Source organism: Leptodactylus fuscus, chromosome 4 (genome assembly GCF_031893055.1).
Source record: "Leptodactylus fuscus isolate aLepFus1 chromosome 4, aLepFus1.hap2, whole genome shotgun sequence".
Lineage (NCBI taxonomy): Eukaryota > Metazoa > Chordata > Amphibia > Anura > Leptodactylidae > Leptodactylus > Leptodactylus fuscus.
In genome coordinates this window covers 46,026,242-46,053,602 of record NC_134268.1, presented here as the reverse complement: position 1 = coordinate 46,053,602, position 27,361 = coordinate 46,026,242, and the positions used below count along the sequence as shown (strand labels likewise).

At 39.8% G+C, this 27,361-nt stretch overlaps 1 protein-coding gene across 2 annotated transcripts in view; it reads left to right on the top strand.

Annotated features, from left to right (window-relative positions):
* ZFHX4 (zinc finger homeobox 4) overlaps positions 1 to 27,361 on the top strand; it is a 140,688-nt gene that overhangs the window by 8,329 nt on the left and 104,998 nt on the right. For both annotated transcript variants that reach the window (XM_075270394.1, XM_075270396.1), the window contains exons 2-3: positions 16,423 to 19,040; positions 20,786 to 21,288. In XM_075270394.1, the coding sequence (XP_075126495.1) occupies positions 16,469 to 19,040; positions 20,786 to 21,288 (3,075 nt within the window). In that variant the 5' untranslated portion in view covers positions 16,423 to 16,468. The remainder of the gene's footprint in view (positions 1 to 16,422; positions 19,041 to 20,785; positions 21,289 to 27,361) is intronic.

The window sequence follows — 27,361 nt, the reverse complement described above, 5'->3', positions numbered from 1 at the left end:
AAATAAGATGTTTACCCGATCTAGACGCTTCTCTGTTTCAAAACTTCTCACCAGGCCGACATGTTCCTTGTGTCATCGTAAAAATGTATCCCTGTCCTGCGGGGAGTTGGGGAGTCCACATGTGTATAATTGTTCCTTATTCTGTTACAATTTTTCATTACAAGTAGAAAACAAACTTTCTGGGCGAGCTGAAGAATGTTCTTGCAAAAGCTGGATTTCTTTAAGGAAAATATACCTTCTTTTTTTTTTCCTTAAATCTAATTTCTGTTTTAAAACATGGTTAAGCAAGCAGCATGTGTTGTCACTGGCAAGTCTCCAACCGCTGGAGAATTGGATAACACATGGGCTAATGGTAGCTTATGTGCTGTCTGCATTCTTACTGAGTGGGCAAAGGCCCAGAGCATAGTACAGTTTTAGCCTGTGCAGCAGTGTACAGAAATATTACATGGCTTTCCTATGATGTACTTGCACTGGACCTGTGGCCGTTAATCTTTTCTGGAATTTCAGTGCATTTAAAGCCCTCTAGACCTAAAACAGTTAAATCCTTTCAATTCCAGGCATGAAGTTACATGAGAATCTCAGTAGAAGTAAGGTGATACAGCCACAGCTCCATTTAGTAAGGTTTCTACCATAAAGCAGAATATTGGGGTACATAATGTTTTTTCCCCTAAGGATCAGAATACGTAAGATCTATCCTTCCTATACATAGTCCCCCATTCTCATTGGGCCTGGACATCCGAATAATATTGCTATGTAGGCACAAGCTCATCCCAATCCTATGGGACTCTAGTTTTCACTATCGAACCCACTGCAATAACCATAGAGCCTGCCCATGATCATATTTCTATGAGTGGCTCGGAAATCTGTGTAGCTCGCTAATAACGGCTAATACACATAAAATATTCTGATTAATACATCATCCACACAAAGCCTTTGAGCACTGGTAGAAATGTACCGCATGGCATAGTGAAGGCCTGTTGCAACATGTCAGACAAATAGAGAAGTGTTGTACAAATCTTTTTTCTTAATTATACATGCTAAGTGGATTAGATATTGCATTTCCTTAGCTTCATGCTAATCTGCCTTTGCAGAGATAGGGTGAGCAGTTCATTCTGTCTGAACCGAGCAGAAATCCTGTATGATTAAGGAGACATACCGGTCAAATTCACTTTTTTTATTGTGGTAAATGACACACAGTGGAAACTCAACATTAAATTGTTGTAAAACTATATAGGGAATGTTAATTCAAGGTTAGGGCTTCGTTTTTGGCTGTCCATATTGGATGTGCCGGATCTGAAGTATGGTACGATTGGTTCCTTATGTTGGGGGTTATCTTCTTATTTATTGGCTGCTGTTAAATATGATGGGTATGGTTAAGGCTAGAAGATAAAAGTCAATGTCTAATTCGCATTTTGTATGTTTGCTAGACTAATCCTAGAAATAGTCATTTCAATGATGTTCCAGTTTTACAAAATCTAGAAAATGTCAACTGAAAAATAACTTTATTTGATATTAGACTAAAATCTTTCAAGTCATGTAAGCATCCATACACATGGCTGAGCATATCAGTTTCGACAGGAGTGGCCAACTATTTAACGTGTATGGTGGGTGTCCAGAATACCCCCCTCCCCATTGACAGGTTGTTGGATATAAAGTTATATCTTTTTGTTCTCTGACGAAATAAGCTTTACTCCATTCTGAACAATCACATGACATGCATGCTTGGCCAAGCTAGGCATGTGTGTTTGAAAGGAATAGTTGTTGGTCTAATGACCATTTGGCCAACAAAGTGTGTGAACATTTATACCTGCTGAAGTACAGCAGATTACGTTGTCTTTAACTGTATTGGATACTTAATGATGTCATTAGTTTAACAGTCCAGGGTTATACAAAGACTTATCACACCTCGTCCAACCTCTTTAGATAGCAACTAAGAGTCTCAGAGGTGAGAACAATAAAATAGGATGGACAACTCTTACAACGCTCAGCCGTGATCTTGGCTAAAACGAAACAGAGTCATAGAGATAAAGACTTTCCTTGAATACAAGGGTTCAGATTTTTGATCCCAAATACTTTTTTTAGAAAGGGGCATCAATAAAGAGTTCCATCATAGAAACACTTTGCCAAAATTATTCACATAATCGGAAATAGCGTGCTTTTACTTTTCCAAGTAGAGTAAAGCCTATGATCATAGTGTTTACCACTATGACCGAGATTATTGAAGCATGTCTGAGTGTTGCGACTGATGGGGCAGATTTTTCACCATCACAGCTCATCATGTTTAGTACCATAGACATAAATGGAGATCATTAACAACTATAAAATCATTTGCATCATTAACGATAATCATTATGTCTTTGGCAAGCTTAAGATGCAGCTTAAGATATGTTTGCCAGTAGTTGCAAAGCTTAGGAGACTGTTTAAGTGCTCACTGTCAACAGGGACATCATGTGTAGTACCTAAAGTGGTTCACCTCTGATTTCTTCAATAACCTCATATAGGCACTTGGCTTTATTCTTCCCCAGGAGATGGGGGTGGGATCCTGCCAATAAGAACAAACATAGGAAGCATCTTACTCCAGTCCAAAAGTGAATAGCACTTTAGTTCAAAGCCAATAACCTCCATTTCCAGGGCTTGTTGTACTACCATTGACTCTTGATGGTTTATGGTCTGAGATAAATGGAAGGTAAACGTTCCAAGTGGTAATGAACCTCTTAACACTGAAGCTTAACCAATAGGCTACGACTTCAATCAGATTAGTATCAGAGGACATTGAAACCAGATCAATATTTTATAGAGGCACAAAACAACATAAAATATTAAAATAAAATGAACATAAAATAGAAAACTATATTGACGTAAGATGCAAATCAGTAACAATTCCTTTGGCTTATCCACATGAGTAGACCCCTTATACCATAGGGCATAAACTAACCTACGTTGGCTACAATTACCAACGCTCGGAGAATTAATACACTTGTCTTAGATTATTGGTGGACCATTTGAGACTGTCCCACCTATTAAATTTCTCCTTTTGATGTTTAACGTTATTGAACTGTGTATCAAACCGACCCTGGGACTTCTGCAAAGGATTCAATGAGGGAAGCTACATTAGGAGATAGTGATGAGAGTTAATGATATATCTTAGATAAAGCACAATCTGATCACAGCCGTCGGCTCATTTGTCAAGTCTGAAGTGAAAATGTCAGGACCAATGAGCGAATGAGTGCTGAAGGGGGCAGAAGGGCTTTTGGAGACACTTTTGTACTGGGAGTGGGCCATGATTTAAATACAGCTCTAGGGAAATACTGGGATTAGCCAACTCTGTGCACAAATCCCTAGCATAACAGTATTAGTTGGGAAAATCAGGTTTGTTAGGAAGGGTAGAAAATAAAATCTGTAAAATAGCTTTAGGCTGCAGCCCAATAACTATGCAAAGCAGTGAGCCATTTTATGAAAATAATTTTCACTGATGTTATCTTGCATACATTAAACAGAAAGGTTTAGTACACAGACGCCAGGAGGTAGAATTTCTAGTAATATAAAATGTCCTTTCTTATGTAAATTATTTCTATTTAATGAACACGTAACATAATAAAATGTTAGCATTTAAAATATTCGATAAATAAAGGAAGGCGTCGCCATTTTTACTACGCGTTGGGAATGTTTTAATTACGGAAGGCTTAGAAAAAAGAGTATATGGCCTAAATAGCCATTCTTCTCATCAGGCAGGCTCGCAGAACATTTTATTGAAACATATCCACTTTGCCTTTTTGTGCTCATTCAGTGAATGGGTTCAGGATCTCGTCCATCAGGTACAGTAAATTGTTCTTTGCTAGATAATGTACTCAGACAACTCCTGCTTGTTTAATTCTATTGATTTACAGTGTTAAACTGAAATAATCTGATACCTGCTTCCTGCCCTTCGAATTGTCGTGGCAGAGAGAAGGAAAAAAAAGAAAGCTGATTAGTTTTTTTCAGCTCTTTTAGCTGTTTTGAATGTATAATTATCATTGCGGGTCATTTGATAGCCCTTCTAATTGCTGCCAACCATTGTCTGCTTGCACTTAATGCTGAAACACGATCAACATCCTACTTTGGTTGATGTTTGGTGGTAAACTTTAATTAACTCTTATTGCATTGAGGAGAAGTTCACTCACAGTGCTACACGACTAATCATTCACCTCCATTATGTCCTGGCAGATCTGCTTGTTCTTGCCTATAACAGATGAACCACTCTGTAATAAAGCCCCAACAACTCAGTTCCATAAGGTTGCTCCACTGTGATATTTTGTTGCTTCTTGTAGGGAGATAATTGGGTAAAATAATTATTGGAGCTCTGTATCTGATTTTTCATACACCTATCTCGGATTACCTTTTTCCTGCCAGGCAATATCATTTTAATAGAAAGGGTAGATTTAAGATAACATTATTCCGTCAGCTCTCTCCCACTATGCCCGCTTCTCCTGAATCAATAAAATTAAGCTTGTCTCCTGTTGGAATTCTGGTAATTATTTATCTTAAAATACTTTTCCTGTAATGATATTGAAGTTAAGGTAATCAGGTTACTGGCAAATCATGTAGAATTCGGCTCTGAATTGCTGTCCGCTTGATTATAATTTGTGTGACATCAAGTTTGTTTGAGAAGGGATAATGTGAGGGTAAAGCAAGGGCCTTATAATTGTGGTTGACATTTGTTTGTTTATAATGAAATCTAATTAAGGTTCATACATCTAAAAACACAAAAGTTAATTACCGAATTGCTCATTTCACTGCTACACAACAGTCAAATTAAGCCTGGGCGCAAAGCATAAAAAAAAAAAATCATAAAAAAATTGCAAAAAAAGATGACGCTTCCCAGACGTAAACTGTCTACTTTCATTTAGGCAAACTAGTGAATTAATAACCCATGTAGAGACATCAAAAAATACTAAATATTGACTATCATCTCCCACCCAAAATGAACCCTAACAAGTCTGTGGGCTTTGAGATGAACCTTCGACAAAGTGCTGAATCCTAATAAACCACATTGAGTGTTGGCTTTTGTAAGATCTGGACGCCATCTGTTAATTGCCTGACCAGCATTGCTATAAGGGGTGTTGAGCGCACTGTTTAAATATGTACTGAAAGGCTTTAAATATACTTTCTCTCAACCCTACCAGGCCTGTTTTTTAAATCATCATGACTCGGAGGGTTGCTAATAGAAATGGAATGTTTCCCGAAATACCTGGCCTGTGATTAGTTTTATGAAGATAATTACAGTGGTGTTAGGCTTCAGACAAACTTTTTTTTCGGTAACCAAAGAATAGAAACTTTATTGTTGGGATGTTGTTAGAACATAGTCGTAAATTATGGTTTCATAGGACCAACTTCATCGTCTAATTGTTTAATGATGCCTTAAAACTCCAACTTGCTTTGTTAAAACAACAGGGGTCCCTCCTCCCATGTGGATATGAACACACCACTTTGTATAGCTCGACCGAGTATATATGTACACAGAGCATCACTAAGGCTTCTTCCATCAAAGAATGGAGCCTTAAAATTACTTTTGATTACTTCAAAACCCCCGCTGACTCAATGTCCTTCTGTTCTTAACCACACTAATAATTATTAATGAACCATTATTGCGGGGACACTACAATGCTTGCGTTTGTGCCCTTTGAAAAAAGTGAACTTTGGTTCAAAGAAGCACAGTATGTATTTGTATTTGTAAACCTTCCTGTTGATATAAAAACTCCTGAATTACGCAGTGAAAAACAAAGGAAAATAGAAGCCTAAGCAACATAAAAGGGATAATATGGTTTTCATGACTGTACAATGTGCATTTCGAGCTCCTTGTGTACTGGTGACACCACTTCAGATGATGGCTATACCAATAAGGATGACCAGTCAACAATATATAGGAGATCATGGGGTACAGGCATTGGCATTATTTGCAATCCACACTGGTGGAGTTTTCCTGTACAAATAGACCAAAAAGGGAAGGGAGCAAGAGGGACAATGGAGAGAGAAGAAAAAGAATAGGACTCCCCATGTGGAAAAGATGTAGATTTTAGAAATTGATCTATAGAGCAGACTAGAACCCTAAGATCTTTTCTGCTGCCAATGCAAAATATGTTTAAAGATCCATTTATGTTCGCATTTGACACTTGACTTTTTAGCCCCTAAAACCATAAGGTTCAATCTTTCCTATAGAGCAATATGTATTAACAAAAGGTGTGACCACTTAGATTGGTCGCTATTTTTGGTCGCTATTTTATAGGGAACTAGTGGTGACGGGTCTACTATGGTAGGTAGAATATAGAAATATCCTTCTTTCTGCTGATGTATTTCCATTAATCCATCTCTCACCCATTTTCAATGGTATATCTTTACTATGGGCTTAGTGATGAGTACAATGGCTCAAAATAATAGTGTGAATGAAGCCTTACATGCAATGTATATTATGTCATTTTCAATAGTTTGTGCCATGCAAACATCTGTTTCATTCAACTATGGCTCACTTGGTTATACATTTCTAGTGAGGTATGATATATGTCATAATACTTGTCATAAGCTGAGGTTCAAAGTTTTGGGGTGCAATGTTAAACTTGGCTATATGCTTCAGAGAGCTGTTGGTCAAATGCATATTCAGCTGACACCTATGTCTCTCAACACACCCATACTCATGCACGGCTAAGCATGCAATAGAGAGAGATGAGTAACCTTCAGCTAGACATTTCTGGTAGTCTTATCTTCTGTGAAGTCCGTAGAATCGGCTGTGTTCATACAAGACCAGCCAGTCTGTCTCAAGTTAATGTGTTTGGTCAACATTCATTCAAAGTGGACCTCTCACCACCTCCACCATTTTTCACCCCCCAAAAGGTGATGTTTCACTGATTCTGGAAAGGTTGGGATTTTTTCTCTAGCCCCCACCATTCCTGAGCTATCAGGTCAGATAGTTTCAGACTCCAATATGCTAATTAGGCTCTCTACTCAAGTGGGCGATCCTGGGCTCTAGCAAACCATGAGGGAAGACCCACCTGACCGTAGAGAGGCGAAATAGTATATTGGACGCTGAGACTACTACCCAGAAATTGTGAGGCTACAGAAAAACTCTAACTGTGCCAGAATCAGTGGAGCTGAGCCTCTTAAAGAATTTAGAGGGTTTGAGGAGGTGAAAGGTCCTCTTTACCGAGGTACTGTTTATGATCCCGACATGACACCCTTCAGAGCTTTGGTATGTGGCATCTTCTTATAGAGACCATGTATAGATTCATATCATCATGCACTTTCAATGTCCACAATTGTCCTATTTGCACTATTGAAGGAAGTATGGATATAGATATTGATACAGATGGCGTTTTGAGTCGTCACAAGGACTCTATGACAATATTATATCTGACAGAAGTTAGAAGGGAACATGTCATCAAAGTCTCCATGACAATACTATACCTGTCAGAATTCAGAAGGGAATATGTCATCAAAGTCTCTCAATAGTGCAGCCTCAGGCATCGGGCCTGTAACTTCAAGGAATCATGTCTCGGTATAGCAAGTATTAGGGAATGATCTAGATGCGGGTCCGTGCCTATAGTGTTACACATACAGCCATAAAACATTCCATGTCAAGCAATATGTGTTGTCCGTCATAAACCGGTTCTACCGTAGGACCACTGCATGTACTAGCCATCTCTATACCATTATTGACATGACTGCAGTTGTATTGGATTTCTAGAAAGGATGAAGAAATAAATACCACTTTTGAGACAAGATATAGTCTCGTTCAGGTATATTCTATAGAGTCTTGAAGTAATGTGGCCACGGCTGGCAAACTTCAACCACAAGAAGGATTGTATTGTGGTGGATTTACAGGTTGAAAGTATTGACATATAAATAAACATGGTAATATGATTTGTTAATTCTCTGACATGATTAATGCAGTGAATTTCTTTCAAGAAAGACTTAATGGATTCCAAGGTTAATCTTTCTGTTTAGTAGGATTATGAACTTAAACTTTCAAATCTGAGAGGGATTTTTGAGGGTTGAAGAGGAAATGGATTGGGACCAGTCTCATCAATGAGCAGCTTGTAAAATGGAGTGCAATTTACATAACCGTTAAGTATTTTCCTAATGTACATTGTGTGCATTGTAATACCTGGCAGAACCTTTCTGATTTGTAGATTAATATTTATTTAGTAAAGGAAAATCAAAGGGATTAAGAAGTCATCATTTTAGCTCTAATCCTGCTTTGCATAGATGAGACCAAGAGATGCGATTAATGCTTAAGGCTCAACGGGTCTCTATCTTACAGAAATACACATTATTTGCATTGTGTTTTGGTGCACTTAGCGGATTTTTGCTATCACCACTTTGGACTGATTACATTGATTGGAAAGAAATATATTACTGTGCTGATTGTGGACACTAAGACGTTGCGTTCCCACCGAAAATGTTTGTTTCGAATGATGGGTTTTATTTTAAGTGACATTTTCAAAACTGGACTATGGAGATAAAAGATACAGCCATGTATTACTCTGATGCTCAGTTTAAAAAAAATAAAATATTACCTGCAGTCTACTAGACATGGATTCAATTTCTCCCTGGACATTGGTGCCCAAAAGTAAACCACGACAGGTCAAAAAGTTGATATAGATACCTCTACAGTATCAACATTTTTTCTTAAATATTTCTTAAAATAGAACCTTCGTCTTCTCTGAAAGATAACCCAGCCACACAAAAGTCAAATATGTAGGAAGGGTATACTTAAGTCTGGTATTCCCATACATTACTCATATACATAATTGGTAGTCTTTGGTTTTGGTTGCTTTTCAAGCCACATCTTGAACAGTCACAGAGATGAGGATCGACAGAGTACAGCCATGGACAACAATGCCACATGCCAACTTCTTATATTGCTGGCCATACACATTAGATTTGTGTGGGCCATAAATGTTTATGGGAGCCCCCAATGGCAGATACCGGGGAAGATAAAAATGAATAATAGACATGTCTTCCACATGAAATACTTATAGATGTCCTACTTTAATAGAAAGTGACATGGGAGATCTTAAAGGGTTATTTCTAGAGCTGAGCGAACACTGTTTGGATCAGCCATTCCGAACAGCACGCTCCCATAGAAATGAATGGAAGCAGCTGGCATGTACACTTTGCCGGCGGCCGGTCGCTTAACCTCCCGCGTGCCGGTTACATCCATTCATTTCTATGGGAGCATGCTGTTCGGAACGGCTGGGCCGAACAGTGTTCGCTCATCTCTAGTTATTTCCATTTTGGCAAAATGTTACACAGATAGGAACAACTGCTCTTAGGTCCTGACCACTAGGGCAGGTTTTATAGGAGAGCTGACCACTGTGGCTTTACACGATTTCCATAACTGACAGAGGTGAACGGGCACTATGGAAAGTTATGTAAGCTTGATGCTACAAAAACACTGTAGCACAGCAATGCTATGGTGCTCTGATAGCCTCCATTCTCCACTATAGGAGTTATGGGAACAGCATAGAGCAGCACTAATTGGCTGTTTCCATGAATCCTGCCCCAGGGGTCGCGACTTTGGAGCAGTTGTTTCCATCTTGCAAGTGATTTCCTAAGAAGGGAATAACCCTTTAATACACACCTTATACAACCTATTTCAAGTTAGAGTTTGCGTATAGTAGTATGGACTTTAGATGTCTACAGTGTTTCATTGCGGAGAGCTACTGACAACTCCTATTCTAAAGAGCTCCCAAATGTAGCTGAAATGGGTCAACCACAACCTCACCATGGCTGACATGTTTTATGTATAACAACAAATATTCCTAATACTGGGCTTCTTGGCAGCAGCTTGTAGACTAATGCTGTTCTGCTTTGTTAATTGTATGGAAATAATTATGCTTGCACTCTTGTCTTCTGCTCATATAAGACAGTGTTCCAAATGTTTCATGCATGTTTGTTTACTGAGGCAACTTACAAGTAATTGCTCTCACTTCTTGCATATTGATTCTGAAATGTTCTTGGATGAAAAAGGAACATGAGTCAGAGCTTAAATCCAGACTAACAGCAAAAGCTGTAGAATGATATTGATAAACCTAAAAAAAAGAAATATATTGGATTAACCAAATCAGGTCTGGTCAAACGGTGGTATGTGCGTTAGAATCTTGAAACCTCAAGTAGACTACATAGACCGGAACTGAATATACTTTGCACTTTGTTCATAACTTGCAATGTTATACTATGGTCAGATGCCCAATATCAGATATTCCCTACAAAGATGATACCAAGAAAGCAAAGTCCATGAACTTGAATTTGCCAAAGAAATATGCTTATAGGGTCTGCTTTCTTAAACCTGACCAAAGACTTTAGATAGCTGTCGGGTGAACGCAAGTTTGGTCAACAGCTATGCATCACAATCCCAATTTGGGTTGGTTGTGACTCTACAAGACACAACCCTAATAATGACTAATTAAATATTATTTGTTAATTAATAGAGATGAGCAAACACTGTTCGGATCAGCCGTTCCGAACAACACGCTCCCATAGAAATGAATGGAAGCACCTGGCACGGCGACCGGCCGCCGGCAAAGTGTACGCGCCAGGTGCTTCCATTCATTTCTATGGGAGCGTGTTGTTCGGAACGGCTGATCCGAACAGTGTTCGCTCATCTCTATTAATTAACCATGAGAAATAGACCCTAGAATGCAAGTCAGTTTTACATGGGGTTGTCTTCTGTTGGACCTTTGGGACACACTGGAGAATTCTCTGGTACTCAATCAGTCCAATCCTACATTAGATGGTCAGCCAGGCCCACAAAAATCGTGTTCCGCCAACATTAATCTAATTTGAATGGCCAACCTACAACATCGTGAGGAGGACAAGTAATCCCATTCAACTTTTTTTTCAGCCATTAGACCAGTACACTTTAATATAACTCAGTTATAAAGATGTTGACATTCTTTACATAATTTACATGAACGCCCGTTACAAAGTCATACTCAACATATTTGTCCTTCTTTGATTCCTATGTAAAAGAAAACTCAAAAATCACCAGCTTCACGAGATTTGATTAGAAAATTAAAACAATATGAGCTTTTAGCTTCTATGGCCTGGAGGGAGCAGAGGGAAAAAAAAAGATGAGAGGGCGATAGGAGTAGTCATCAGGTAGAATGGCACTCCCCAGTCTGCTTTTGTAAGCTATCTCTTTTTTTATGTGCCTACCATTAAAGGCATACACTATTTGGTTACATCCCTCTATTCAGACTTAATTACCTTCTCTCCTTTTGTCGTGACATGGGTGGAAAGTTTTTTTTTTTGTTTTTTTTGCTGTGTCAGAAGAGGTCGTCACACATTCTTCTGCAGTTCTCTTCATTAATTCCTCCTTGCAGAAGCATTTTCTATCGTGCTGGGAAGGTAGAAGGGTGTAATGGAAGAACCCTGAACCATCAGCAGGAAGCACTAAGCTGGTTAATGCAGTATAATTGTCTGGACATAGACTGGCCTTTGTTTGTGCGGTTCACTACGAATCAGCTGTAATTAACTCCAGAGTGTTTCCAGATTGCCAGCAAAGAAAAATTACAGCTTTTCTGTTTTAAATTGGAAAGAGCACAAAGACATTAACTATGCAGATTGCTTTTACTTTGATATATTTCTGTCCACTAAGGAAAAGCTTATTTCGCTCCCACTCCCCCAAAATAACAATGACTTGGTTATTAGATTTAGGGTCTTTTAAAGTGTAATGGCTACTAAATAGTTCATCTGTTACATATTTCGCTAGTCATTTTTCATAAGGTTCCTCCGAAAACTTTTAAGTCACTCATGTTTTTTCCGGGTTGGGGTGGCAACTGTTGCTTTTGATCAGTATGGCGGGTTTATTCACTAATGTAAAACTGACCCATGTCTATATGTTCATTATAGGGTGTTGGCCTTACTTAACGCTGATCTAACACTGTAGATAACTGTTCATGGTCAATGGCTATGAAGTTCAACTCCAAATTGGGTGAAGGTACCTGAGTTCTGAATCGAGAGAAGTGAGTAAGGCCCTGCAACATTCTTCTGCTGGTTGCTTATCTTCCCTGAGATCAAAATGATCAGGCATGTTCAAATTAAACAGCCCGATCCATCTTTCCCACAATATCTGCTGTCAGAGAAAAGTTCTGAGTTTTTCATATATATTAGAACTGTGTCGAACTGGTTCTGGCAATGGTTTAGTGGCCCACTATACAACTATGAAGACCACGCTCAAGTCCCCTTCTTGTTGCAGTGTAATCTTTATTCACTATGGCCAGTGATGAAGATAACCCATGATCAAGTGTTGGTCTTGTGTTTTCCCTACAGCTAGAGAGAAATAGGTTTCTACCAGGATCTGGATAGGTGCCTACAGTTAGCGAAAGGTCATCAACTATATCAAGTTGGCTTGCGAGCTCCATATTGTTGAAGATGGCTTAGCTTTTATTTTGAGGGCGGTTTCCAGACATGTTATGGCGGCAATTACAAAGTCAACAGCCAAAATCCAGCTCTTTTTCCACCAAATACACTACTTCATAGTCAAGGATTTTTGACATTGGCTAAAAGAGGTACCAGCAAAAAGTTTCTAGCTAATGGCTCTAATAATACTCCCCTTGTACAAAAGATCTGTCAGCAACTGATGCAAAGAGAGTCCGGCCAAAATCTTTTTTTTTTTTCTCCCTACTGAATTTAACAATAAGGAATTTAAGCTTCAATGTGGCTTTAGTCACTAAAGAAAAGAAGCTCTTGGTGTCTGCATAATACCACTTTGATGGATTTTTTCATCAGTCCTCTGTACGTGGTAACAAATAAACAAGTATAATTATACTTGTGAAGGCCTATTCATTCCTTTGTCAGGATTAGATATATGTGCAGTTTTCACACTGAGCTTCTCTTTTGTCTTTGCCTAACTCTCTATGACATATTGATAGAGGATTTGGTATGGGGAAAAGGCCACAGCAGAGACAGTGATGACCTTTTGGAAACTTGATATAATTCAAGGATTTTTATTTATTTACTCTCTTTTTCCCTCTTGTTAAGATTTGTAGGTTGGTAGCACATTATGTCACAAGTGGGCAACTTTTAACCCTTTCTCAAAGACCAGAATTGATGACAAAGTATTCGAGATGGTCAAATAGCAGATGGAATAGAAAAAACAATAGGCTAAGAAGCCCATTGGTTTTCTTTCGCTCACTTCTAAGCAGTGTGGCTAACCTAGCATTCCTTTCCTTTCATCCTATCCTCTTGATCAGATCACGTTCTTTTTAATCATTTCACAAATACTGTCTCACTGGACCGTAGAAGAAGGCTGGGACAATCTCAATTAAAAACAGGAGTACACCGTGATTCTTGTTCTTTTGTTCTAATCAGAATTCTGCATTTTAAATACAGAAGAATTCGGCTCCCATTGTTCCGCAAGTGGCTTCTTTTTATTACAAGAGATTTCTGGGTAGCTTTTGCTTTTAGCTTTCGAAGAGCTCATGCAAAACACTTACTGCTGAGGGACAGCTGAAGTCAATAAGAGTTCTACTGCTTTCTGCTATCACCCCAATTTTATAGAATGGTTGATGTCTCCTTTCTATGCAGTACAGAACCGCTTCCTAGGAGGTATGTGGTGGTTGTTGTTTTTGCTTTTAATATTTTTGTTGGAGAATTGGAAACTGTCTCTGTCTTCTTCTTCATTGACTGCACCTTGCAGACTGTGACGCTTTCTTGTGGATAACTTTTGGACTGAAAGCCTCCTGCACAAGCCTTTAGTGCTTTTTTGTGCTTCTGTTTTGTATTCAGCAGAGAACGTTAAAGTGTTTGCAGTGGCAGGGTTACTGTTTACTTTTCAGCACAACTTTGCTAGAACTTTTTGAAGAAGGGTTATGACTGCGAAGCTTGAAAATTTTCCTCCTGGGCTGTCTACACTGACACCTCAAGAAAGTATTTGAGTTGACAGGAGTATTAATTAAGTGTAACATCTGTTTGTGGAATAACTTCTGTAATTATTTATATCTTATGTTTTAATCAGACCACCAAATAAGAAACCTTCTCATATTTTCTCCTGTTGACTGACTTGCGCAAATATACATCACCTATCCACAAGAAGTTTCCCATTAGTTCAAAGAAATTGTATTTATTTTTTTATATATATTTTCTTTAGAGAAGTGCATATGTGTTTATACAAGTGTGACCAAAATCTGATGTCATTGTTTAGGGGGTGTTTGATTAATATGGGGAGGATAATGTATAGAGATGTTTGTTATGGCAACAGTACTAGTTAGGTTGGTAAACTTCTCTATGTATAGTGATTGCAGGGGTAAGGTATGTGACTGACCCCTCCTCCAAATTCTACAGTTGTTCCTTAATCTTAAAGTGGTTTTCCTAGAACTTAACCATTTGGAACTTGTAGACAATTATAAGTTAAACATTGATTAGAAATTCTAAATTTTGCAAAGTCTTGAAGATGTTCTCAAATCATCTTAGTGCTGACAATCTTTTGTTTTGATACATTGCCAATGGATATGACAATGATCCGATACTTGTCAGAAACCCAGCCATGATGTCCATATTGTGACCAGGTTATCTTCTCATACATGTAGTTCCCCTAGCTGATGACCTGTCCACAATAAGGACATCATGGATGAGTTTCTGACAAGTCCCAGACCATAGGAAGTTCCCGCATTGATGGTCATATCCATTGGCAATCTATCAAAACATAAAGACTGTCACCACTAAGATAGAGAAAACTTTGCTTTATTCAATTTCTTATATTTGCAAAAACTTGCCGTTGAATTTTCTACAAATGAAAATATGGCCAACTAAGTGGGAAAATCCTTAAGTTGAAAAGACCAGATTCATTACTCTTAACTTCTGAATTTTGTTGAGGTTATCAAATGCACATTAGGCACCAGTCTGACTGAGATATACTGTACATGTTGAGAGTTATCAGACAAGGAGATTTTTTTATGCTTGTGCTGACTGCATTTGTATTATGATATGGGCATTAGCTAAAAACCCCATTAATGATCTGCAAATCAGCTGAAAATGAACCAAGAAGGTGGAGTTTGGATGTGTCACTTTTTTTAATGCACTCACCTTCAGTTAAGTATCCTGCATAGACATAATAGGCAACGCCATAGCAGTAGGAAATTTATCGTACACTTATATTGTGTTATATTTTATCCACCGGTGCCTTTTGTTTTTTTCCGGATGTTGGTGTTTGTGCAAAAATTTCCCATCCCAAGGTAAACATGTCTGTGTTTACTAATTAGAAAATGATTCCTCTTTCATGCTCTTTGTGATCAAATTATATCAAAGGGGTTGAAATCTCCATGAGCATAATTAACCTGTAACTCATCAATGATTAAAATTACACACCAAGCTTTGTGACGCTTGATGCAGAAGCAATTAGACTGTCATTTGAGCCATCACTGATACCAAAACTAATTTTGATTCATTTTCAATCTATGCAGATCGTCTGATGTATCCGATAATTCTCCCATTCTGACATAGCTGACGCGATTAGATTTGATTACTGTAAAAATGAAACCCTTAGACTCCACATTTTGTCTTCTAAACTGACCTTTAGCCAAGCAAAGTTTAGAAGTGAATCTGAGAAGGAAAGATCATCTGTGGTTATTAGTAGAAAACAATAATGCTATTGTTTTTGATGGGGTTTTTTAAGTGTATGACTGCAGTCATTTTTTGAGTTTATGGAAATGTAAAGGGGTTGTCCAAGGTCATAAAAAACTGGGGCAAAGACTGGTATCGCCTAGTAGATGAGGTTCCTTCAAGTCCATCAAGTCCAACCTATAACTCTACAGTGTTGATCCAGAGATATGTAAAAAAAAAAAAAAAAATCCCAAGGGGTTGATGCCAATTACCCCATGCATGTTAGAGGTAATGCACATAACTTTAATAATACCCATAATGGAATCCAATGTGACATTACATAGTAGATGAGGTTGGATGAAGACACAGGTCCGACAAGTCCAACCAATAACCCTACAGTGTTGATTCAGAAAACATGAGGCTGATGCGAATTACCCCATTTCATGGGTAATACATGTAATCCAATGGAATTCAATGTGACATTACATAGTCTGTCAAACTGAGGTTCCTTGGGCTCACCAGATAAAATGATTTTTGGGGTTTACCCTTCGACAACCTAAAGGAAATAGATCACAATATCCTTCAAACCTTCTTACTTAATTATACATTATTGGTTATTATTGGGTAGACTTGGCCCATTGGATGATCCTGTGGTACTCTGATGGGCTGGTCTATAAGTAACCTCCAGATAACAGTAAGACATTTCCCAGTTTTACTATGGAATATTATCCCATAAGCTATGATAACCATTTTATCATATTTATTAGAGCATTTGCAAATGATGAATTAGTGACCAATACCATAAGTAATACCAATGGCTTCTCTCACCCTTCTTTCTTTACTCAGGTCCCTGACAGGCTGGATGAAATGAGATCCACATGTAGCAATTGCCATGGAAACCTGTGACTCCCCGACTATTTCAAGGCAAGAAAATGGGCAGAGCACATCAAAGCTATGTGGAGCGACACAACTTGATAATGAGGTGCCAGAAAAAGTCGCAGGGATGGAGCCTGACAGGGAAAACAGCTCTTCAGATGACAACCTGAGAACGGATGATCGCAAAAGTGAAATCTTGCTGGGTTTTGGTGTGGAGAATGCAGTTGCCACTCAGGTTAACTCGACAAAAGAGATACCCTGCAACGAATGTGCCACTGCGTTCCCCAGTTTACAGAAATACATGGAACACCACTGCCCTAACGCTCGCCTTCCTGTCTTGAAGGACGACAATGATAGCGAAATAAGCGAGCTAGAGGACAGTGATGTGGAGAATTTAATAGGGGAGATAGTTTACCAGCCTGATGGATCAGCTTATATAATTGAGGACTCCAAAGACAGTGGGCAGAATGCACAAACAGGAGCAAATAATAAACTCTTTTCTACAGCTATGTTTCTGGACTCGCTTTCAGCAGCTGGAGAGAAGAGTGATCAGTCTGTTTCAGCATCCATGTCTTTCTACCCACAGATCATTAACACTTTTCATATTGCTTCATCCCTCGGGAAATCATTTACGGCCGATCAGGCTTTCCCAAATACCTCAGCATTAGCAGGAGTTGGTCCTGTGTTGCACAGTTTCCGTGTCTATGATCTCCGACATAAGAGAGACAAAGACTATCTTACCAGTGATGGCTCAGCCAAAAACTCCTGTGTGTCCAAAGATGTTCCAAACAATGTGGACTTGTCTAAATTTGATGGTTGTGTTAGTGATGGGAAAAGGAAACCTGTTTTAATGTGTTTCTTGTGCAAGTTGTCATTTGGTTATATTAGGTCATTTGTAACCCATGCTGTGCATGATCATCGGATGACCCTTAATGAGGAGGAGCAAAAGCTTCTCAACAATAAATATGTATCTGCCATAATACAGGGGATTGGCAAGGACAAAGAACCTCTTATAAGCTTTCTGGAACCAAAAAAACCCAATTCTGTTTTCCCCCATTTTTCTACTACAAACCTCATAGGCCCCGATTCAACCTTCCGTGGTTTATGGAGTGCTTTTCATGTTGAAAATGGTGACTCTTTGCAGGCAGGATTTGCATTTTTGAAAGGAAGTGCAAGTTCCGCCGGCTCAACAGAGCAGTTACATGGGGTCAACCAAATGCCAAAGGCCGAAGTGAACTTGGGGAGCGTGCCTAGTCCAAAAGCAAGCACCCCGATTACCTCTGTGTCCCACAGCCACTTATCATCTGACTCAAACAAGCAGGTGGACAGGAAAAACCAAGACAGCAACTGTGAAAGGCAAAAAGAGACCAGTAACTCCCAACGTAATGGTGAGCTCCCTATAAAAAGTGAGCCTGCTGAAGGGGTAGATGAAGAAGATTCATATTGTAATGAACTTGAGGAGGAGGAGGTTTTAGGTGACCTGGCAGATAGTATTGGTAGCAAAGATTTCCCTCTCTTAAACCAAAGCATTTCTCCTTTATCATCCAGTGTGCTAAAATTTATTGAAAAGGGTACCTCTTCATCCTCGGTGACTGTTTCTGATGATTCAGAAAAGAAAAAGCAAACTGCTGTACTTAGAACTAATAGCAATGTTGCTGGTAGCTTTAATATTAGTGGCAAGGACTTCGAGGATGCAAGTGCCAGAAAAGACTGTGCAAATTCTCTTTCACCAAATGAACTATTAAGAGGAGAAGAAGATAATTCTAATACTCCTCACCAGCATAGCTTGGTACCTGGCATGCCCGGCTTAAGTGAGGGCTCCCCAGGAAATGGTATAGAGTGTCCAAAGTGCGACACGGTCCTGGGCTCCTCAAGGTCATTGGGTGGCCACATGACAATGATGCATTCTAGAAACTCTTGCAAAACTTTAAAATGCCCCAAATGCAACTGGCACTATAAGTATCAGCAGACTCTAGAGGCCCATATGAAGGAGAAACATCCAGAGTCAACTGGCACTTGTGCTTATTGTAAGACTGGACAGCCTCACCCTCGGCTTGCCAGGGGTGAAAGTTACACTTGTGGCTATAAACCCTTCCGTTGTGAGGTTTGTAACTACTCTACAACTACCAAAGGCAACCTCAGTATTCATATGCAGTCAGACAAGCACCTAAATAATGTCCAGAACCTACAGAATGGAAATGGTGAGCAGGTCTATGGCCATACATCCCCAGCACCTAACACAAGTCTCAGTGGCTGTGGGACACCATCTCCATCTAAACCAAAACAAAAACCCACCTGGCGTTGTGAGGTGTGCGATTACGAAACCAATGTGGCACGAAATCTCCGTATTCACATGACGAGTGAAAAGCACATGCACAACATGATGCTTTTGCAGCAAAACATGAAACAGATCCAGCACAATCTGCACTTAGGCCTTGCACCAGCTGAGGCAGAGCTTTATCAGTACTACCTAGCCCAAAATATAGGCCTGACTGGGATGAAACTGGAAAGCCCAGCTGACCCTCAGATGATGATAAACCCATTCCAGCTCGACCCTGCCACAGCTGCAGCATTGGCTCCAGGACTTGGTCAGTACTTTATATCTCTTTAATCCTAAGTGTCAAACTGATCATGTATTATACATTGTAACTACTTTCCATATATTCTAAATGTATTTTTTACAATTAGCCCACTAATATATTCTCAAATGTTATTTTTAGAGTGTACTTTGTGTTTTTACAGTTGCTAGTGTATTCAGTCTGCAGTCGTAAATGATTAGTTATGATGGTAGGATATAACTAGCTATCTCTAGTACTAAAATAGAATATCATTATCTCACATTAGACAGTTTTCGAGAATTGATACAGGGTTGAGATATTTTGGTATGATAGTGTATCACTAGCTAACTCTATTACTGAGATAGATTATCACTCTCTCACATTAGACAGGTTCAGCGAATTGATACATAGTTTATCATTTGGTATGGTAGGGTATAACTAGCTAACTATTACTAAAATAGATTATCAATGTCTCAGATTAGAGTGAGAGTTAAAGAACTGATGCAGGTTTGGGATATTCTGGTATGATAGTTTATAACTAGCTAACTATTACTAAAATAGAATATCGCTATCTCACATTAAACAGGTTCAAAGGATTGATGTAGCGCTTAGAGCTGTTGATATTGTAAGGTATAACTAGCTAACTATCATTGAAATAGAATATCACTATTCTACATTAAACAGGTTTGAAGATTGACGTAGAGTATGGGAGGGTATAACTAGCTAACTATTAGCTAACAATTGGTAAAATCGAATATCACCATTCCACATTATACAGGTTCGAAAGATTGATGTAGGGTTTAGATCTTTTGGTATCGTAGGGTATAACTAGCTAACTAAATAAAATATCATTGTCCCACATTAGACAGGTTTGAAGAATCAATGCAAGGTTTAGCTATACTGTTGTTGTAGTGTGTAAGTAGCTAACAATTGCTAAAATAGACTATCACTATTCAACGTTATACAGGTTGGAAGGATTGATGTAGGGTTGAGATATTTTGGTATCGTAAGGTATAACTAGCTAACTGAATAAAATATCACTGTCCCACATTAGACAGGTTTTTAGAATCAATGCAGGGTTTAGATATATTGCTGTAGGCAAAGCAATGTTGTAAGGAAAACTTTAACAACATGTGGTTTTTGTTGAACTACTGACTGGCACAACTTGCTAAGCTTGGTGGTTGTGTAACAGCTGCAGATACTCAGGCAGCTTACCAATGGATGAGTTACGGTAGAAGGTCGTCTTGCTTTTATGTCCCCCATTTAATACTACTTTAAAGACGGTTATTAGCCTCGTGGCTTTTCTTAGGTTGGGCAGTATGAGCAATACGTCTCGTATATAGTAACCGGACTGACTGCACCTATAAAGGCCGGGTTTGTTTTTAGTAAGAATGCAATAAGCTATTTATAATTCACCGTCAATTATTTAGTGGGACTACAATTAGCTCTCTGTAAATTAATCTAGGGGATGTGGCAAAGCATTCCTGTTTTGTTATTTTATTGATCACCTTTTCTGGCTTTGAACATACAAATTCCTGAATGACATCATGCCCAGTAGGAGTAATTAAAGCTATCTGATGAGGGAATTTAGAAGTTGAAAGGGATGATTGTAATTGATCCTGATTCAATCCTATTACAGCTTTTTATAGTTTAAGCTCCAGAGAAGGCAAACTCCTGGTCGAGGCTTTATTTTACGGATTCCATTGTGCATATGCTTTGCTTTCTGGTCTCCAAGTTCCTCTTTTCATTTTTTTTTTACCTCCTTTTCTCCGTAGTAAATAATGAGCTGCCGCCTGAAATCCGACTTGCCAGTGGTCAGCTAATGGGTGATGACCTGTCCCTCCTTACTACAGGAGAGCTGTCACCTTATATCAGTGACCCAGCGTTGAAGCTTTTCCAGTGTGCTGTTTGCAACAAATTCACCTCTGACAGCCTGGAGGAACTGAATGTGCATGTGAGCAGTGAACGCTCTCTCCCTGAAGAGGAATGGAGAGCTGTAATTGGAGACATCTACCAGTGCAAGCTGTGTAACTACAACACTCAGTTGAAAGCCAACTTCCAGCTCCACTGCAAAACTGATAAACATATGCAAAAGTATCAACTGGTGGCTCATATCAAAGAAGGGGGCAAGAGCAATGAGTGGAGACTGAAGTGCATCGCTATTGGTAACCCCGTGCATCTGAAGTGCAATGCTTGTGATTACTACACCAACAGTGTGGATAAATTACGCTTACACACCACCAATCACAGGCACGAGGCGGCCGTGCGGCTCTACAAGGTAAGACAACATGGCGGCTTTCTTCAGCTTTAGTTCTTTGATTTTAATACAAGTAATGAGGAAAGAAAAAACTTTCTCAAGGAAATTGTGAAGGTGTTGTGTATGGGAACAAGGGATATCCCTCACGTCTTCAGTCCAGTTTAGAAAACGAATGCTGATTGGTTGTTAGTGTCTTCCTCATCTGTGATGTAATTTTGTTACAGTTCTTTCTTTTTTCTTCCCTCTCTCTCCCTCTCTTCCTTCTTTCCCTCCCTCCCTTGCTTCCTCGTTTCCTCTCTCTCTTCCTCTCTCTACTTCCTTCTTTCCCTCTCTCCCTTCCTTCTTTCCCTCCCTCTTACTCCCTTCCACCCTCCTCCCCTTTTTTCCTCCCTTCCATCCTCCCTCCCTTGCTTCCTCTCTTCAACCCTCCTTTCCTCTCTCCCTTCCTTCTTTCCCTCCCTCTTACTCCCTTCCACCCTCCCTCCCTTGCTTCCTCTCTTCCACCCTCCCTTCCTCTCTCTCTTACTTCCTTCTTTCCTTCACCCCATCCATCCATCTTTCCCACTTTTGTATCTCTCTGTTTCATTGTCTAAGCTCGTGTAAGGAGTTGTATAAACATGAGATTCATTGAGCTAAATGTGCCAGATTTCAGGCTCAGTTTGCCCCCAAGAAACTTGTATATGCACCTAATACCGGATTTATAATGTGTTTGAGGCTAAGGCCACATGTAGTGAAACACATCTAAAAACATTGTAGTAAAAATGCAGCAGAAAACACAATCCCAAGAACATTTTTAGGTTAGTGTTCCACGTAGCAAGACGCAGCAAAATAAATAAATGGCGCAGAAAAAAGTTATTTTTTATTGCATTTTTGTAGAGTTTTTCTCTGTGGACTTTCTGCCCTTATTGTACTTATACAGAGAATGTGAGGGGTTTCTGCAGGTATAATAGATAGGCTCCGATTTTTGAAAACACAGCTTTTCTGCTGCAGGTTTTTTTCGTGGATGGGACTAGCCAGAATTTTTGCAACATGGGGTTTCAGCCATAAATGCTTTTTGTTTTTGCAGTGGGTTTTTTGAGCCAAAGTCAGAAGGGGGTTGAAAAGGAAAAGACAATATAAAGGAAGCGCCTAGAGATTTCCCTTCTGTTATATCCACCCCTGACTTTGGCTCAAAAAACCGAAGCAAAATCTGCAACAAAAAAAGACGATGCAGTGTTTTTGCAGGCAATAGTACTTTGCTGCATTTTGTTTTAAATGTTTTTCAAAATGTTGCATTTTCTGCAGTGTGGGGATAAGATTTAAAAAATCTCATTCATTTTGTTAGGATTTCCACAATGGTCAAAATTTCTAAGTTCCCGCACTGTGCAGCCTCAGCCTGAAAAACTTACTGTGCCTCACTAAACAGTTTATATGGAGTGTTTAAAAAAGTGAGTCATCCAAAAGAAGGTTTATGGAAGCAAAAAGTGTCTAACATGTCTAGCGAAATTGGCCAGCATTATCACATAGCAGGCCACTATTTGGAACATCGAGCCCGGTCTAGTTCGAAGCCATCTATCCATTGTTTCATCACATCCCCTTTTATGTCTCTGTTTTCTATAGGAAAAAAATACTGTATATGACCCTCTAAGATATGATGATTGTAATATGTGTATGTGTTGTTTGTAATTATACTATTGCTATTTGTGCATCGGGTTATGTAAAATACAGTAAGATGTTTTTTACGACAAAGGAGGATTTTATCTTACGAGAATGTGTGCAATGACTATAGGAAATCTCCAGTTATACTTGTCAGAGTTTGCCTAAGGTACAGCGAGCCCACCCATCTCTGCTAAGTAAGTCTCGACTGCTAAAATGATTTGCTGTCAGTTTTGCTGCTGACGGCTGCTTAACGCTGGACTGTTCACTGGCAAGTACACCTCCCATGTGCAATCAATAATCAATAGCATTCATCATGCACGTCTGAAGCTGCTAGGCCTCGCTATAACACCATGAGACAGGCACCAGATCCGGCTTGGACCAAAGCATACTGTAAGAATAGCTGAAAAAAAAGCCTGGCTATATTTCCAGCTATACAGGTTAATATATTCTTACATGTAGTCAAGCCGCTCGGCTATCACATGGAAGTCTGAGGCTCAAGTGTTCAATTAAATAACAATCTAGAGATGTGCTAAGGCAAGTGCATTAGGTGGGAATCAATAATTATGGCCTTTTCTGCTGCAAATTTTCACATGCACATATAAAAATGATGTGTAATAGAATTCAGACATAGATAGATCATTGTGGTATCGCCGTTACTAAATATTAAAGGAATTGTCCAATCCCGTGATTTACAAAAACAAAAACTTACAATGGGGTAAAATAATAGGAGTAATCCTCCCCTTACCAACCCCTGCCGCTCTGGTGCTGAGATTTTCCTTGTTCCCCGACACTCTATGTTTTACCTGTTCCAGCGATGACTTGTCAACATGACATGTGACAGCTGCGGACATTCACTGACCGTAACGCTGATGTGTCGACATCACTGAGGTCACCGCCAGTGATTGGCTGCAGAGGTCACATGTTGTTTCGACATGTTATCATTGGAATAGGGAGAACAGAGCCTGGCGGCGGACCAGGAAAGCATCAACGCCAAAGTAGCGAGGGAGGAGTACGGTGAGTATAGCTCCTTTTGTTATTTTACAGAACTGTATGCGGTTGTTAAAAATGGGGTTAGATCAGAAGTGTAATAGGAAGAATCTTTAATGGGGCATCTACCTACTTTGTCATATAGAATAGTGGGCCTTTGGGGTCCAGGGCCCGGTAATGACTACTACCTCTACGCCCTCTTTAGCTAATGTTGGGAGACATATTATAAGAGAGGTAGCCATTATTCAGCCCCAATGGTAGATATCAATGACACTGTGGCCAGAAAAACCCACAAACTATGGAGCAGGTCCTATTCTTAGTCCCTGAAACAGATTCACCCATACAAATGTCATCTTCTTGCAGATCCGTGATTGCAATGACTTCCTGATACAATGCGGACATGTTTTTTGCAAAATGTGGATCTGTATTTGCAGACAGTAGAAATCACTATGGTCGTGTGCATGTAACCTAAGGGCCCCTTCACACTACTGATACGCTGTCTGATTCTGAACGTTAAAACACGGTCAGAATCAGCGCATATAAAGCAGATCCCATTCATTTCAATGAGGAGTCGGCATACGAGCGCTCCCCATTGAAATGAATGGGCTGCTTTTTACTTACGAGCGCTCCCATTGAAGTGAATGGGAAGCGCTCACGTGTACGGCTCGGACTGATCCGAGCACCAGGCCCCTTCACACGGCGAGCCGTATACGTGAGCGCTTCCCATTCACTTCAATGGGAGCGCTCGTAGAGTAAAAAGCAGCCCATTCATTTCAGTGGGGAGCGCTCGTATGCCGGCTCCTCATTGAAATGAATGGGATGTGCTTTATACGCGCTGATTCTGACCGTGTTTTAACGTTCAGAATCAGGCAGCGTATCAGTAGTGTGAAGGGGCCCTAAGACTAAGGCCATATGTTGTGGAAATGCAGGGTTTTTGGCTACTTCAAAACTGCTGCATTTTACAGTCCCATCAAAGTGTACAAAGGTAAATCCGTCTTTGTTGCTCATAGCAACCAATCAGAGCTAAGCATTCATTATGTCAGAACAGTTTAAGAAATGAAAGCCGAGCTCTGATTGGATACTGTGACTAAGACACTTCTGATATGCCTGTTACCCCGTTTATTGGGTGACAACACTGGTCTTGACAATGGCCTGGAAACCTGAGGTTGTCACCTGCATACTGCAGTGCCCGCTACTAAGCAACAAGCTGATTAGAATCAGTCTCCAGTAAAGCAATACTGCTGCACGGCAATACTAAACCTCATATTATCATCCTAATCCAGGCCGCAATAATGGCATCATTGTGCGGCTCGGCTCAATATACATTCTTGACAGTGTAAACTAATGTAAATGTGATCACTGTGCTTTTAGTGGTATCCTCCAGCAGCCAATGGGTTACAGCGTACTTTACCCGGCTAGTATGGCTTCCTCCGCTTACAGGCCTGTAATCTGAGAAGATGTGGGGGAGCTAAAAAAATATTTAAGTTATTTTAACTTATACCCTTTACCTAAATGTCACCTTTGATTAAACAGCCAAATAAGTGATAGGTCATCGTGCACAAGCCCGGCTGCTCTTCTACAGTATATCACAGTCACATGGAGCAAATACACCCCAATCTCTAAAAGTGCCGGCCCATCCCAGCCTGTATACACCTAGTAGTCATATACAGTGCTGTACAGTACATATAGTCATAAAACACAGCTGTAAAGGAAACCTAAAAACTCCCAGCTATGGCCTGAAATGTAATTTCCTTGACTTTATAAGAGAATCCTTTAATATCTGTATTAATGGACATATTCAGAACCATAACCCTCACCCTACCCCGCTCCGATGCCAGTGAGGGTTGTAGTAAAATATATGAGTTTGGATACAAGTAACCTCTAGATTCATGAGGTTTGTCAACCTGTTTGGGTTAAACAGGGGGGGGGGGGAGAGCGAGCACAAACATTTTATGCGAAATATGAACTTATTTTTGTTTGCACGACCGGCTAGTGAATTTTATGTCGAAAAAAAAAAAAACATGTCCAATTAAAACTACTGCAGGAATGTAATTTTGCAGCTCAGTAAAATATCTGTTTTTATTAGAAACAAACTTAAATGTCTTATCCATGCTTTCTGCATTCCAGGGAATGTTTGTAGTCCTGCAGGTCCTGGCCAAAAGTTAACCCCCTATTAGCCAAACGCAATTCAATCAAATACAGTCTTGTAGTCTGCTGCAGAGTATAGCAATGCCCTCTCTAATTGTAGTGGTGCAGGTAGGTGCACCCCATGCTATGTCCTACTGTCATGGACCCAGAAATAATCCAGGAAATAAGAAGCAGGACAGTACACATTGAGGGCGTGTTCAATTGGCGGAAAATAAAGAGCAAATTCCTCTTCATTTTCCGCCGCCGGCATTTACGCACAGGCTAGCCGCGACGAGATTCCGATGCAATGCATCAGCATTCTGTTGCGGCATCGCACTCCAGATTAGGCTAGGATGAATGGGCCTAATAAGGAGGGTGTCTCAAGCCGTGGAATCTGCGGCAACTTCGAGCAGGACGCTTCTCTTTTCAGCATTCTCTGCCCTCCATTGAAAATAATGGGAGGCGGATTTCAGGAGGAATCTGCTCCGGATTTGGGGGCAAAATAGGGGAATAGGTAAGGCCTGCATTGGTAATCCATTCGGGGGAGTCCGCATGGGGACCCCCCGATCGGACTACCAAATGCATTGACAAGCGGTGTACAGTAAAAGCACACGGACCCCACAGACTATAATGGGTCTGTGTGCTTTCAGCGTGGTCTCCACATTGAACATTGTTCACAATCTACTTTCCTGTCCACATAACTCGTGCGGAGACTACGCGGAAAGCACACGGACCCCATAGACTATAACGGGGTCCGTGTGCTTTCCGCTTTAACTGTACACCGCTTGCCAATGCATTCGGTAGTCCAATGCAGATTACCAACGCAGATGTGAATGAGGCCTAAGATGTGAAATACCCTATTGTTGGTGGATTCTGTCTTGTCTATATGTATTAGCTGTGAAAATCAGTGTGCTGAGAAGCTTGGTGGCCGTTGCAAAGAAATCTACAGAAAGAAGGAAGTGTCAGCATCATATTAGGCTTAGTGGCCAGAGTCAGAACTGCTGGATGTTACATGGAATTGAAAAAAATATATATAAAACTTGATTTTTTTTCTGGTGACAAATTTCCTTTAAGTTAAGAATTACACCACAACTAATTTTTATGTATTTGTTCATGGTGACTAATAGTCCCACATAAAACAAAGCCCCCTCCATAATTCCCCGTCAGTCTGATGCCGCATGGTTAGACATTGACCTGGTATAACTTACATCACATTGATCCATGTCTATGTATTGATCACTATACAGAAGGAATATTGTACAGATTGTTGTATAGGCTGCGGTTTACTCTATTTTTGTTCTTTTTCTTTTATCTCTATCTATTCTGATAGATTTGATAGGGA